Consider the following 16993-nt stretch of genomic DNA (forward strand, 5'->3'; position numbering starts at 1 on the left):
CGACCAAGGCTCGTTTGAAGTTTAGCCTAAAGCCCGCGGCCGCTCCGACAGTTCTTGTTAAAGGCACGCTCGTACTGTCGTCACGGTTCTTCCGCACGCTTGTAAACTACATCAGGAACGACGCCTGACGTTCGAGTTACACGTGCGCTACATACACGGTATAAAAGGGCTTCAAGAAAACAGCGACAATTCTTAAATACAGCGAGCTATCCAACCGAAACTAGCTGTAGTCTGGCCATCTAGAAAGCAAGGAAATCACAGTCGGTATCTCAAATTCAGCAGAAACTGAACAGTCACCGTGTTGCATCGCGTTAATTTTATTCCTTATATTTGTCTAACATTGCACTGGTGGAGTTAGAGACTGCTGCCATCGGTGTAAATCGTAACGGGTTCAATGCCTACTTCACAGTACAGTGACAAAACCAAACCCTACAGTCCGAAAAAAATCCTGGTCAGCTAAAACATGACCGTAACAGACTTTAAGAAGTAATGTTGCAGCTCTTAAAGGATCTTTTAAGTCGTCGGTTCCTTCCCCCTCAACCTCCAACTTAATTCCCTACAGAACTCCCTATGCTTTTCCAGTTTTCTTCTCATACATTTACTTCAGAATGGCCTGGATATTATGCCTTACACAAATATTTATCTACTTGAACTCTTACAAATTATAGGCTAAGACAGCCCCTCAACAATTCACAGCACTGCAGAGAAATCGTGCCAAACGCGCTGAGAAGGTACCGGCACAGGGCAGCTTAGCTTATAATTCCTCCACCCCCGTTCCGCTGCGTTTCTCACCACCTCTTTCACTCGCCGTTAGCAATATACCTTTAAAAGAGCAACTCCCAAATTGCAGTGAGCTGTTTCAGCTAAAGCCCTTGTCGCAAAGCTCCCCGGCACTGTTCTAGTACATTCTCAGCTGAAGCAAAGTATCCTCAAATTATTTCTTGTTATTTCAGCAAGGCGCAAAGGAAACCCACATTAGCAAAAAAGTAATCAAAACTAGCAATGTTGCTTAATTACTGGATACAAGCGTTAAAGATTTTAAGTATTTCATTACGTTAATACGATTCATTTGAGTGCGATTTCTTGAAATTAAAATAATCTCGGTTACTTCACAAGTGACATCACGTGGACTTCCTCACAGCCACACGAACACCAAAAGCGTCAGGACAGTCATTCACATCGCGCACTTAATTAAACACTTAGCCCGTGGGACCTAATTCCCACAGCAAGTTGTACGTTCATTTTCAGCCTGCGACCTATTACCCGCCCAGAACACAAGAATAACTGCGCAACGCTGCCGCCGGGACGGCAGGTGGAAGGAAAATTAGAAGAAAGACCTCAGCGAACGTGGCGGGCTAGTTCTGCAAGAGGATCCGATATGCTTACCAGAAACCCCGGCGCTCCTTCTCATGTTCTGCAGGGCTTGAAGCGATCGTCGCAGGGATGGTGAGCGAACGCAGCTCCCTCACGCCTGCACGCCGCGCGTGAAGAGCGACGCAGAAACTACCGAAACGCGTGCAACCTTTAAGACGGGGCTGCCCGCCGCAGCTGCCGGGCCACCGGGTTTGGGGTCCGCCTGGGGACCCCCACGTGTCCTTTGGGTGACTACCTACCACACGGCCCCAGTCCCTCTCGGGATTAAAACTGCTACAAGCCATTTATCAAGACCCACTCCTTTTTCTGGGTTTGCAACAAGTCTAGTTTAGAAACGGCTGGCGGCGGCTCCTAAATACGAGGATCCTATCACCATTTTTTTCACAATCCCCAGCTGAACGCACAGGCATATTTGGCTATCACACTCCTACACAGACACACAGGAAACCTCTGAAAGCTGTTGCTGGGTCACGATAAATAACAAAGTCTTTTTTGCCATTTCATCTTTTTCCTCTTTTTTTTTTTTTTAATGAATACAGGTGTGTAAATATTTTCCTTCACATGTTTGTATTTAAGCACTGGCTTAAAAAAACCCCAAGAAATAAAGCATACCTCAAACCAAAATTCTACTCTCAGAAACATATATAGCATAAATACAGAACATATATAAGAAAGCTCCTTAAATTTTGCTCTATCTGCCGAGACCAAGACTTAGACAAAACTAATCTGAGAAAAAAAACACAAAAGAAATCATAACAAAATCGAGATTAGCATGTGCTGTCTCTGAAGCATCCATATCTGCAAGAGAGATACTTTTTGGTTGCACTTTTTGGGTGGGTTTTTTCAAGACCTTTTAAACCGTTTGTAATAGTTCTGTACAACCATACCAGAAAATAACCCAAAGTCACCTCTCCCTTCTCCTACACTGTTGTTTAGAATCACCATTTAACAGTCACTCTGCTTAAAAGAAAGCGTATTGTGTAGATTCCTTCATTTTTATTGCGTCGTGACAACAGAACCATGAGTTTTGCCAGAATTACATGTGGAATACTAAGCAAGTACCCAGCCTGTCTACTAGCGGTGACCTTCAGTGTGAGAGGATTCAAACAGAGAAACTGCAGTTCTGGGTTAGAGAAAGGGGAAAAAAACCAGTGAGATTATGGAGGGAAAACTATCATATCCATAAGAGAGTGAGCTCTCCAGTGAAATCTTCTTTTTACTCTACATTTGCCGTAGATACATTTACCTTTAAATACTGAGATGCTGTGTTTCACAAGAATGCAGTAAAAAGTCAACTGAGTTTGTTTTCTCCAATATGGGAGATAAAGAGAATCCAGAGTTTCTTTAAAAGAAGACACAGCTCTACTGGAGTTGGGCACATCGTTAACTCACTCACATAATGATAAAAAAGTGACCAAGGCGGCCACGGTAGCGACATAAGCTTATCCTTTTTTTGGACATTCGAGTGACTGGGTGAGCTGTAGATACGAACACGAAGGAAATTACTAAACTTTTTCAGAAACAGATAAAAAGTTTTTATCTTTTTGGCTACTTCTACTCTGGCAGAAATTCCAAGCGGTTATCAAGGCACTGCATCACGCACTTCAAGCACAAGCAACAACAATAATAAATATCCTGGTCATAAGAAGTGGGTAACAGAGATAACAAATCGAGGCCATGTATCGCTGAATTCTCAGTTAGCATTAACAATCAGCATCTGCAGCTTGCAACAGGTAACAGAAATTAAAGTAAACAGAAAGTAAATGAAAGAGACTTGTAAAAATTAGATTCTCATTCATACCATAGCTTCTGTTTCTCATGGCAAACAACAGGTATTCTACACCTATGGGAGAAATTAATTACCTTTTTTGTGTAGTAACAGTCAAAGGAAAAGAAGTCACAAAACATCATTTGTATAAGTATTTTCCGCTTACTCAATGAACACGCAATTTCAGCCATAAAATGAAAAGAACAACCTCTTTCCAACTTAACGGAGAACAGAGCTCCACAGAGGAAAAGGAAATAAAGAGTACGTAAAAATAGATTTAGAATCCAAATTAAGAAATACGTAAAAGCACTTCCACTAAACTCTTTCTTTAGTAGGTTACGCACGTTGATTATATTCATAACATACACGCTGCACACATCCCATACTACGTCACAGGGGAAGAAGAGTCTGTCACTGCTGTCCACTGTCCCCACTACCTCCTATCTTGCTGGCACGTCACCTTGCAGCTTTTTATAACCACCATAAAGGGCAGCGTAACCCCCGGGTCACCTGGCCTCACATTTCAGACCAGAAGACCACGTTTCCCCAGGCAGGCCCACCAGTGCTACACGCTGCTGGACATGACCCGAGTGATCGCTACCCTGTTTTACCAGAGAGTCCGTCTCTGCTGCTCCGAAAAAAAAAACTCTTCAGGCTTGTCATATCCATCCCATCCGTAGTCTCATCATTTTCTTTCTACTACAACACTGCGAGGCAGCGAGCGTATACCTATCCTGTTTTAAAAGTGACTTGAAACGACTCGAGTGCTACCAGAAAACACAAATCTCCTGTTATTAGTAACTGAAATGGGTAAGGAGAGCATGAGTGCACATGTTCGAACAGATCAGTGATTGTTAGGAGTGAAGAGCCAGAAGGAGGAGTGAAGACCTACATTCTTCTACTGTCACAATCTTCCTCTCATTCCTAATTAATATTTGGGTATTATTGAAAGCAGAAAGTGTAATTACATTACAATCAGTGGAACAGCTCATAATACCACTATGCCCTGTTTCTGAGAAGTAAAAAGAAAGATAGTTTGAAAATAGACGCGCTAGCTGATCAAAAGATCAGACAGACATATGCACATGTAAATATGAACAGATCGCCGTAAAAAAAAAAAGTCTAGCTAGGGAGATCTGTACTGGAAGCACATATGAATAAAGGCAGCTTAATAAGGTTCAAGTTGTTATTTCAGCACGACACTGTAGTTGTCATGGGGATGTACCAATGATTGCTCCTTCTCTGCCTATAGAAATGGAGATATTAAGTTTTGTAGGGAGAATTAAATGAAGAAACATGGTAATTTTTCCCTCTGCTGAATGCAATAGAGTTCTTGAACCCTTTAATACTGAGAAACCGCTATTGTGCGGGATTATTTTATTAGTGGCGATAAAATACTGACATTTTCATACAGTAGATCGACAAATCGTATACACGTATGCCAAGCGACGTTGTAAAGTACATCACGGAGTAAATACTCATACTGTTGAGCACCATAATAAGCACAGTAGTAATTCACACGTGCGAGTCCACCGCGTAGCTCTTTCACATAACCCACGATCGATCGATGAAGCAAAGGCACGGGATACTTGCTGGAATCCCAGCGGAGATTCTCCATCCATATCGCATCCCCGGCCAGTTGCGGTAGGCAGGCCAGACCGTCGCGCGGCAGGTGTGAGCCCGGGAGTAACTGTCGCGGTTCGGGAAAAATTCCCTTTGAAATACCTACTACAGACTCGGGCCAGTCGCAAGATGCGTAATTCTGCTGCGGCAAAGCAGATCTCCTCTTCCAACAGAGGAGCAAACTACGGCTCTCCCTGAAAATACATGACGATACAAAAGGTTCTAATTTTAAGAGCTAACAGTTTCCTGCTGAGAGCCTACAATTTGCTGAAACGTCATGCCTTCCTCTGCTCTTCCGAGGGGCAGCTTTTTCTTGCCACTTCCATTTTCAGGAACGGTGTTCGCTTCCATTGATTGGCCAATATTCGGTGGCTCTTTTTTTAGTATCACACGTGGATATGCATACCATTCATTTTGAATGGGAATTTAATTACGCATATTTTTCAATGCCTAGCACAGCCACGCTTTTATATACTATCATAATACAAGTAAACATTACAAAAATACACTCCAGCGATTCCACCTTGAACTATTCAGGATACCACCACGCTCTGATTCTTCACATAATCCATTTCTTCTGACATTGTATTACCCTTTTAAAATAGGCTCTGCCAGTTGTTATGAAAGCGGGTACCGTGAGATTTGGTTGAATAACTAAGGAAGTGAAAAAGAAATTCATGAAATTTCATTCCTGCTGTCAAATTACATTCCAGTTCTTAACTACGTTGGCATGCTCTGGGAAGCAAGGAGCTAGTCCGGTCAGAAAGTTAAACTGACCTTTAAAGGCAAAACATCTGTTGAGAGTCATGAGAAGTTCAGTCAAACAGATTAAGGCAGCTGACCCGCTGCCTCCTGGAAATTCACGGAACCAGTTACTGCTATTAACTCGGATAAAGCCTATCAAGAACTTGGGTCGAGAAGAGTCAGGCAGCTCATCCATTGAGATTAGTTGACTATTATTCTACAACAAAAAAACCCCCAAACCAAACAACCCGCCTATCTAGGTTTTCGTCAAAAGGATAGACTGAAATTTTCCAAATTGCTTTTCCTCTCCAGAGAAAAGGACAGTGGAAAGCCCATTACTTTCCTTCATATTCAAACACTGAAAAATGACATTCTTAAGCTCCAAGTTTCTCATGTATTTTATCTAAAAGAACAATATTATTGATTTCTAGCCATTTTATTAAGGACTACTATAAATGTTAATACATTTAAAGCTAAGTAACTATTCAACTACACTTCTAAAAACGGAGCTCATCATTTCGAAATAAAAGAATAGTTTGGGTAGGTAAATATGACAACACAGAAAGCAATAGAATTATGGTAAGTGCCAGCATTATACAAGAAATTAATTCTGAAATTCTCACGAAGACTGCGGCCCCTCCACAGTGAGATCACGGGTTTCAATCAGAGGCCCACACTGCTGAATTTGAACATATCTGAAATCTAAACCACTGTTTGAAAACCACGAAGCTGCCTACAGATGAGATAGCTCTGAGGATAAAAACTACTGAAAGAGGTCCTTAATTTACATCGTAATTTGGAGGTGAGTTAGGAGGGGGAAATAACATTTTTGCATGTTTATATAAGCAAATGCTTTCCAGGTCAGGCTAAGCAAGAGGTGCGTTCAGATACAAAAACTGGAAGAAGAGACAGACAGAGCCCCCGACGAACTGTCACTCTTTTGCTATTATAAGCCAGATATACCCGGCTCTAAAGCAAGCGAATAAAGGCCAGAGATTTATAGTAATAAAGCTACAGCTGCAACACACAGATGTTTTCACATGAACTAAACAGACAATATGGGCATGGCCCAGAAAATAAAAGCAGTTACTGCTATAGCCACAGTTTCAGGAAAATTAAGCCTGCTGCGTGTACTAAAATTATTTGATTTAAAACAACACAAAAAAGACTATTTCTGTCCAACTACTGTTTATAATTTCTCCCTCTTACAAAGCAATAAATACGTATCAAAAGCCAACTTAACTTCAGTGTTATGAAAGTATTATCACCTGATACAACACTGTTGTAGTGGATGTACAAAATACTCTTGCCATACAGTGTAGTGTTTCTGAGGACCTTTTAACAAGTGTGTCATTAAGTTTGAAATCAGAACAGAAGGGGGAAAAAAAAAAAAAATCAGAGGAGGGTAATAAATCACTCTTCACTCCTCAATTTGTTAAATAAGAAGCATTTCTCCTTTTAAGCTTATGGATGACAGAAGTTTCTGTAGTGACATTGTTTATAGCTGCATAGCGGATTTGTAGCCAGAATTTTGCACAGTAATTTGTTTTTGGTTCAGCAGCAAAAGCGGAAAAAAAAAATTAAAAGCAAGCAATTTTGGTGTTTGCTTCTTGGGGGAAAAAATATGTTCTCTTCAGCCTGAAACAACATATTGCTCCTTCCTCCCCCCCCCCCTTTTTTTTCCTTAAACAACAGAAAAAAAGGCATGAGTTAGTAAAACAGAGTGTGATGTGAGAATCGACTGTATTCTCCTTTTATTTCATAAGCCATTAATTAAGATACTCACCTTGGACTGGAAAACCTGTGTTGAGATCCCTCCTCCTTCAGGTGAGAATTTGAATGGCATACCATAAATAAAGTCTGGGTTCCCAGCCCAGGAAAACAAAATACCAAACATATGCACATTAACTAGTAACTTGCACTGTAAATATTCTCCGATCATTTCACTGAAGACCGTGTAATGAAAAAAGGAGTAAAGATTGTATAGGACCACCTCGATTTTAAGCAGTGCTTCTAAAAAGAACTGACTTTACAACATCAATACTGTTTTTACATACTGTGTGTGTATAAAAAACTGCGTGTATAAAAAAAGCTATGTGTTTAGCTAAAAATCACCTTTTTTTTCCAGCATCAGGTTTTTAAAACCCTAACTGAACACCAGGTTTGCTCAGTCCTCCTTTCTGGAATGTAATTTTTTCACGTGCTTGCAGAAAAAGGTACCTCCAGATCTGCCTGCCTGCATAAACAAAACTAAGAATTGCTATATTGCACCAAATTCTCTTTCCCAAAATGCCCTGCTTTGCCATCTGGAAAAGGAATTACAGTCCCTCCAGAATGCATGGCATCTGGTGGGTAGACCCTGAGCCACGGGAGGGACAGCACGGCTGTCGGCAAGAGGCAGCAAGGAAGCTGTAAAGCACTCCGTTTCTAACCCTTCCAGACACGTGGATGAAGTGTTGAAATACGTACCTACAAAAACAAATAAGGGAAAGTACATTAACAAAAGTAAATGTACCAAATTCGAAGCATTTCTGAAATATTTTAACTCTTTTCCTCTTACTAACTCTGCCCCATATGAACACTAGCTTTTCACGTCTGACACTGACGCTTCCAAGCTTGGCCTGATTCTCTGTGCTCTTCAAGATGTGGAAAGAACATCCTGGGAAAGTACCCTGCATTTCACAAGTCCGCCTGCAGTATTTCTAATTAAAGAACTATTTTTTTTTTTTTTTAATGAAATAAGCCAAATAATTTTTACCACATGAAGAATGACCAGATTTCCACATCCTAGCGTATTCTGCCTAGCTGTAAACGTAAAATATAGATGTAAAAAGCGACTGTTGTTTCGGTCACTGCCAAAAAAGCAGTCAAAACCTAACGGCTGAATAATTTCCCTGCATTGTTTCAAAATTCAGGATATAACAAATAGATATTATTGTAAAATAGCCAAATTGAGCACTGAGTTCCGAGTACAAAAATTTCAGAAGGTACCGTCACTTAGAAGCACGTGCATCGACAAGTTCCATACAGCTACGAATGTGCTACCGCGCTTAACAATACGGTATTCAGTCGGCTGCAATTTTCAGAGCAATGGTTGGTATCTGATGACAAATTCCGTTCTAGTAAGAAGATTCCTTCCCCTCCATTTGCCAAACAACATTTAAAGGGATAGTGTTTCTGTAGACATCATTCACTTGGAGGTAACGCCACCAATCGCTGCAAATATTTTATCACCAATTAGCTAAAACGGATTCAGAAAGAAAAGACATATTGTCTGGCTGACATTGCTCTGGAACACTGAGCAGCCTGTTCCCTGAGCTGGTGCAGCTTGGGTTGAAACATCTGGTATGCTGAGGGATGCTACAACATGTTTACCAACTGCAGGCAGCTGAACCTCTTGCAAATGTTTTTTAAAATTAATTCCAAAAAAATGTTTAGACACTTTTGTTCCTGAAGGCATTACCATCACTCCACTGATTATGCTAATGGTGTTCTACTGCTATTAAAATACATCTAGGCGCCAAGCAGACAATTGCCACGTTTTCCAGCCTATTTAACAAGTTGAAAACATAACTCTACTCATCTTTATTTCCTTGCTACAATAAACTTTTGAGGAAAAAAGGGTGAAGCTTTCTGGAGGTAAGAATTACTTTTTGCCTTTTTTTAAAAACCAAACCAACCCAAATAACCAGTTATTTAATTTAACACCCTTACTTTCAAGAAAACCCTAAAAATTACACCGTTGACAGGAAGCTACCCTGTGAAATACTGAGTAATACAAACAGCTATAGGTTTTTGAAAGACAAAAAGCAGAACGTCAGGAATTCACCCATTCGGGTATTTTACCAAAAAGAGATTAACTGACATTTAAAACAGAGATGATAGTAGTATTTTCTGGTCTGTATGGTTCATAAATTTAAGAGCAGAACACTAGGCATGTTATTACTCATTGAGTTTTCTTATTTAAAGCTTTTGGTGTTCATACAGCAACAACAGACGAATCAGGCTGCATCTGAGTGACTGAACCACATATGTTTTTCCATCACATTATTACTAAACTGAAACATCACACTTCCATACTTTTCCCCCTTTCAGTAAAAAAAGATGATTTATGCCACAAATTCCACTCCAAAACTAACAGGACTCCCCCTCTTCCCCTATCATTGATTAAACATTACGTAAATGACTAGCTGACAAATCTGCTTTTAACACCTCTCGTAGCTGTTGAGGGATTACAAACGTAGATTTTTGCTGATACTGCTTCTTAGAATCTAGCTTTCCCTCCAGAAAATTTAAGTTTCTCTTTTGCTAGACATCACAGATAAGCTCTGACCACAAGCACAGTTGCTAATTCATAAAAGCTATTCCATTACTTAATTGCACATTAATTTCTGCAATTAAAGAATTCAGTATATTAAACTGAGTTGCAGAACACCAAAGTCTAACCATACCTCTAATTTTCAAGACCTAACCCTTTGTCTATATCATATATCTGTCTCTTCTCTGAACCAACAGACATATTCATCCAATCACCAGCCTGGCAGAAAGACAACCAAATCAATCTTTTAATTTACCATAAAAGAAGAAGCAAACTTCCATACGGAGAGTCCACTTATTTTCATATGAGAAATAATCATGAAGCATTTCTTACCCTCCTCTCAACCCAGTAAGGGAAAAGTCTTCTGAAGAAGTCAAGCTCTAAATTAAAGCTGCACTGGGTTGGTTAATAAGGGACACCCAAGAGTTGACAAACCCTGATTAAAAACACCCAAGCTTTGAAAGCACTGAAGAACAACATGCACACAAAATACCAATAAATACAAGAATGCAAAAGAAAAATCTGGGTTAGGGTGGTTCTGTTGCTCTCAACCTAGCCAAGCAGGATTTCAGCAAGTATTGTCCTACAAAACAAAAAGTAGGGGGTGAAGATCAAAAATGACTCCTCCGTTTACTGGAGGAGTCCCAAAAGTCATAGGAAGCAAGATTTTTAGTAGAAGCATCACATACAACCTTTTCATTACAAGGAAGATTTCTATCTAGCCTAAATTGGGAAAGAACAAGACTCTAATTTCGTCAGCCCTGCTGGCAATGGTGCCTTCAGGTTAGGTATAATGACTGCCAGCTTGCCCAGGTAGAGGAACAGAAACTAGCACGATACTCTTCAAAGCAAAGAATTTCTTAAGGATAGCTCCCCCATGTGCCATTCGACGCTGCAGCAATGAGCTACTCTAAAAGACAATAACCAATTTATTTCCTAAATATTCCAAAAGCGACAAGCAGAAAAGAAGTACTGCACACCCACTAAATTCCACTTCCACAGCAGCGACAGCTTTCACGGCATCGAACCCTTCTGGGAATTTTTTTTACCCGGCTGCTCTGCACACCAGTAGAGTTTAGGGTTCAAAGGAAGTCATGGCATGAGCAGTGTGGTGAATAAGGTGCTACAACTAGGAATCAGGAAACGCAAGTTTGCATGTCCGGTTCTGACATTTTAGATTTCAAAAAGAACACTAAACGTGCTCCAGGTTTCCCTTATTGAACCAATTTGATTCCCTTCCACCCCTAAAACACAGGTTCCAGAAGTGAGAATACTGAAACTCCCTTAACCACAACATGCAGCGAAGACTTCTTCCATTTATTTCTTTGTTACAAGATTTGCTCTTTTGGACATATATGTGCAAATAAAAATACAAAGGGCAAGTCATATTACAAGCTTATGTTCTACTGGAAGCTTTTCATCTTAAGTAATACTTTGCTATATAGTATTTATCATCCGTACTACAAACATGCATTATTCCTCCCAGCTCCACCTATAACGGGGTGAGCTTGTGAATAGAAAATAAGCAAGGACTGTCATGAGCTTCTGCTATTTCACTTCTGTGTAAGAAAGCTATCACCATTTCCCATTTTTCTGAAGCAGATGAATCTCTAGCAAAAAACAAAACAAACCAAGAACCCCTCACACCCCCTCAAATGAAACTGATCCTTGAGACTTTGTACTAACTGCATTCATGTAGCAGGTTCCATGCAACTCCTCGCTTTTAGTCAATCAAAAAAACTTCAGGATCTTAAATATTTTCAGTGCTGATTTACGTGTTCACACAGTAGGATGGAAGCTATTTCAACTTCTGCAAACATTGATATTAAAACCTGCCTTAGGCTCACTGCCCATAATTTGCTATAAATTTACAAAACAAACAGTAGTGTAGGTGAAGAGTCCTGATGATGCTAGAAATAGTTCATCATTAATAATATCTTCAATACAAATAGCAACATTCAAGTCTAATTCCACTATAAACATTGGTTTTTTTCTATCTAAAGACAATAAGCTTACAGTCATCATCCTCTTCAAGGGTGTTAAAAAACTTGTAAGTTGTTCTCAATTCAGCCTTAAAGTAAGATCATTTTTAGGATCAGCTATCCAAAACAACTAATCATTTCATATTTATTAATTAGGAGACGGTAGCCAGCACAAAATTCATTCTCCTAACTGAACTGATTGATATGAATGAAGAACAGTAAAAACTGATTTGTAGGTCTTGTCTACATAAGGATTTGATTACAAAGTAGATTAGGGCAGGGATTTTAAAGCACAATAATTCTTCTGTACTAGAAATATCAACTGCATGGTCTAGCTTAATTATTTGAAGTGGATTAAACTAAACCACATAAAAGGAACTGTTGCCAAACAATAATAGTGTTCCCAGGCAAGAAGTGTGGAATAGCAATTCCAGGCTTCCTTGCATACAAGGATGACGCATGCGACTGATGGTACATGTGCCAGAAGCATGGCTTGATCAAAGATCACTTTTTTTTTTTTTTAAATGTAGTCCTGTACCAGTTTTTCAAAACAGAAACCAAGACTCAACAGGTATCGATTTGGTACAATGCGTTAGAACGCAAAGCTATTACCCAGCACTTTATTGTGCCATTTATTAGCTGTTTCCAAACCTTTCATTTCCTTGTGGAAGGATATTTTCCTTCTGTTTGCCAGCAACAGACTTTTCACTATATTGTCCTGAGAGAGTAAGAAACAAGATGTTTTTTCTCATTCATTCCCATATTCTTAAACTGGACTTACATATTGGAGGGGAATGCAAGTGAAGTGCTTCTATAAAACCAGCACAGGCTGAGTACCAGTGCTTTCAACACATTCTGCAAGTGCGAGTCCTTTACTGGCTTTTTCCTTCACTATTTTCTCAATAACAAGATTATGCTTTTAAAACACTGTTTACAAGTGAAAGACCAGTTCCCCAAACCCTTATTTTTATAAGAGATAAATACAAAATGATAATCCTCCTTCATGTTCCAACACATGCTGTTCAACACAATTATGGGAAGAAGAACTGTACTTGCAGTAATTCTTTGTCTTTACTTAAATACTACCAGCTTATACTGTGGGCTTCTAAAAATAGCCAGCTTAAGTCCTGAATGTACGAGAAATCAGTACAACCCCACTAAGAACAGTATAGGTGAAGAAGAGGAACAGGAGAGTTATAAGTAGTATCAAGCATCTCACTGTAAACTTGATTTTTGCAACTGTACGACAACCCACGTTTGAGAAGGTCCTCGGCCATGGTAACGCTAAAAAGACAGCATACATACAGAGGTCTTACAGATGTTCACCTCATATAAAGCCCACTCCTGAAGCACTGAAAAAGCCCCAGGAAAGCCTTACAGATGCCACTTAAGAGTTGCACTTTACGTACTCTGGCACTGAACAGCTGCTGATGAACAGCATGGACTTCCTACATCCCTTCCCTTCGCTATTGTCAAGGAAGCAATAAGCAACAAGCCTTCAAGATGACTGGCTAATAATAACGTCATCGTATGCTCTCCTTCCACTGAAATGGAAGGCCAAGTTTGGACAACAAGTAAAGAATTAACTCCATTAGTTAGAAATAGCTTTACCCTCTCTTTTAACTGTTATCACCTCTAAAGGAGCGTCCGTCCTCTTTTGTTCAGCTTTTTTTGGTTTGTTTTGTTGTTTTTGTACAGATCCACTATAACATAATAATTGCTTACATCACAGTGGTAATAATTACAAATACAAAATTACAGTAATAATTTCTTTTCCATAATTAATCATTTCCACGTAGTTAACCAAATGCGTTTCATAAGTTTTCTTCGATAACAAGTTCAGAATGATTTAAACTGGGAGCTGTTGAAATACAGTATATAGTATAGTTCATGAAATAAAATGGAGATGCAACTGAAAGCAACATATAGCACAAACATATCACTGAAGGTCAACCTTATTGACATGGGTGCAGCTGCCATAAAAACAAACCAAACCAAAGCAACTCAAGGTCATATTTGTTTAAGAAACCAATAACCATTCTGGGAAATCTAAATAGCCATATATCTCACTCATTTCTTTTAAGTGCTGGTAAGTTTAAAGGTATTTGTTTTAAATAGCCTTCAAGCTGCTAGTATCCACTCTGCAACACAGAGTGAAGTCTGGCTGGTGCCGTTTCCACAAAAGCTGACACAAAAAAAGTGCAAGTTCAGTGACCAGTCTGGACCACTTGTTTTTTCCTTTTAGCAGCTTTTCATAGCGTAGCGTTCTTGGTGTGGAAAATGCACAACAACAGGACAAACTCAGAGACAGCATAAGTTAGAAGCTGCAGAGTGGCATAAATCTAATTAAGTCTAAGTGCTAAGACTACAGGAATGTAAATTAGAACCAGATATGTATCAGCTTCCCCAGATGCAAGTTGAACTGAATCAGACTTCCTCTGGATTCTCTAACTCCAGCCCAACATTCCTACCCTGTGGAACTCAAAAATCTTAGTCTTAGGCAACAGTTAACCAAAACCAAAATTTAAACCTAAGAAAATTTAGAATACGTATTCAAAATATACATTAAAAATTTACTCAAAAGAAAGTTAAGCTTTTGCCCTTTCTACAAATACATGTTAGTTTACAAGAGAAATCCCCCAGGCCAAAAGCACAGTTGAAATTATTTCCTGAAGAACTTCCACTGCTATTAATTTTCCCCACAATTAGTGAGTAACTGTAGCAATCGACCAAATCAACCTACTACAGTGGGATCAGTAAAAACTTGGTACTTATTCAGCAGCAAGGTGAACATGAAAGAACAGCAAAAGCAATATTCATTATAAAGCTAAGACTCAGTAATACAAAAGAGCTCATCAGAGCATGAAACCTTTCTTTTACGAGCTTCTGAAAGAGTGAGCTACTCATACCTTAACTCTCTGAATATACATAAAAATTCGTGGACTTGTTGTCCAAATATACTGTGTTTGTTCACTTTGCCACTACTTTAGAAAGTTGATTAGCAACAGCAGTAAACCAATTCTTTTTCTCATCATTCAAGGCAACTACTTTCCAAAAAATTATATAAAGAATAAAAGAACAAAGATCAAAAGAAGAAAAGCTGAATTCATCTTAAAAGGTAATTTTATGCACAGAAGACACACACAAAAGCAGTTTGAAAACGAAAATACCAATTTTCTAGGTAGCATCTATTCAGGTTGATACCCAAGATGCAGACACTACCTGAGCGCTTGCACGGCACAGAATAAATCTGACAAAGACTTTTATTACCAGTCATGCAGGTAACAATCTGATCTACAGAGCAGCACTGCAATTTGGCAGAACTGAAAATACTATTCCAACTTCAGTTAGCCCATCTTAAACACTTACTGCGAATGTTGAAAGCAAAAATATTACCCAAATGATTGGCAACATGAGCCTCTGTAGCTGCAAATGACATCACTTACAATGCTAACATCCTGTACTCATCTTCTAGTAGCAGTGAAAGGAAAATGAAGTTCTCAAGGGGTTTTATGAACTGAAAAGGAATCTTTGGAACCCCCACTCCTGCCCACCCAGTTATGTGTTCTTAAATGAGAACAGGTCTAACTGATATTATTAGGGAGCGTGAGTTCTAAATCGTCCTTAGTTTGACAGCAGTTCCATTTCAACTTTTTGTCTACTAATACTGCAAATGCAATTGGGAAAACAGGGGCACCTTCGTATGAATTAATGCATTTTCAAAGTAACAGGAATTATCCTCTCTTGCACACTAACCAATTTAAATGCAACATATTGGTTTTGCACCTGAGGAAGACGACCTTTTAAGGGCTTCTGAAGACACTTTTCTACATGTCTTAGATTCAATAAAAGGCAAAGATCGACAAAGCCAGCACCTAGGCTGATAGAGACTGCAAACATAAAGCATCTGGATCCAACAAAGCAGAAAACTCAGTTTCAGACTTACGTTTCTCATCATCAGCATGTACTAGAGATGCTGCTCTCGACAAAACATCCAATGGCGTCTCCATTCCTCTCTGGATCCTGGAAAATTCAGAGTCAAAATTTCAAAGAGTAAACTCACAGAGGAGTCCTTACCACAGCATACTAGGTGACACGCCACTTGTTGATAGCATACACGCATCGGTTTTTACAGAAGGAAGTGGTAATGAACAACAAGAGCATAACTGCAGAAAGAATAAAAAATCCAGGTTTCTGCCACTCTTTTCGTGTTACACCAGCACAGGATTTGTTAAAAATAAGCCATTGCTGAAACCAAGGAAACATTTGAACTAGCTCTCCCACCAACTTAGTCATCCAGAACAAACCAGAAGACCAAATTCTCAACTACTTGACTGATGACCACTGCTCATGTATGTCACAACAGGGTTATCCACTGTATGTTGTAAGCTTGTTTGCCTCCCACATGCCAGCCTTCCATCCCAAGAAATAGCTACTTGAGACAATATCCAAAGATGCAACTCATCTGAGGTGAAGATGACAGCTAGCCTGACTACCTACATGAGCACAGGATTGCTTTAGATCCATAAACTTGTACTCCGTACTCTCCTAGGCCCAAAGCAGAAACAGTCAAAGCTTATAAGCCATTAAGACTTTTTCTTACTCATGAACATACTGGGCATGTGTATATATAACACCACAGACAGAAAACTGTAACCAGTATAATCATAATCACACCTCAATAGCTGCTTTTCCCTGTTTTTCTCTCCTTACAACGCATAATTCCCATGCATGAAAAATTAACCCCATCACATAAAAACTCACATTTCAGCACTACGCTAAGCAACAGACTCTCTCATAAAAAAAAAAAAAAAAAAATTGTATTACAGCTTACATAAGCCTCTCAAAGTTTCACATGAATGGCATCAAAACTAAAAAAGAAGTTCCAGTATGAAATTCCAAAATATATGAAAGGGAAAGGAAGAGAACAACATGTTGTCAAGAGGCTTTTGTTAAAGGGCCAAAAACTTCTATGAGTTTTTAAAAGGTGGCAACAGCATAGACAGAACTGTTAAGAAAACAAATGGAGAAAGAGAGAAAAGCCAGGACTGCCAACAATTCCATTGTTCCCCCGCCACCCCCGAAACTAGCATGCTATTCTGTCCTAAGAACTGTTTACTATAACTTACTTTACAGTATGATCTTAAAAAAAGAAAAAAAGTAGTGGCAACTACAGAAATCTCA

General features: G+C 39.3%; 1 protein-coding gene across 1 annotated transcript in view; it reads right to left on the reverse strand.

Annotated features, from left to right (window-relative positions):
* VGLL4 (vestigial like family member 4) overlaps positions 1-15819 on the reverse strand; it is a gene marked incomplete at its 5' end in the record, with an annotated part of 81813 nt that extends 65994 nt beyond the window's left edge. The window contains one exon of the mRNA XM_082004502.1: positions 15756-15819. Within this exon, the coding sequence (XP_081860628.1) occupies positions 15756-15819 (64 nt within the window). The remainder of the gene's footprint in view (positions 1-15755) is intronic.
* Positions 15820-16993: the final 1174 nt, after the last annotated feature.

This window comes from Phaethon aethereus, assembly GCF_964289735.1.
Source record: "Phaethon aethereus genome assembly, chromosome: 11".
NCBI classification, from domain to species: Eukaryota; Metazoa; Chordata; class Aves; order Phaethontiformes; family Phaethontidae; genus Phaethon; species Phaethon aethereus.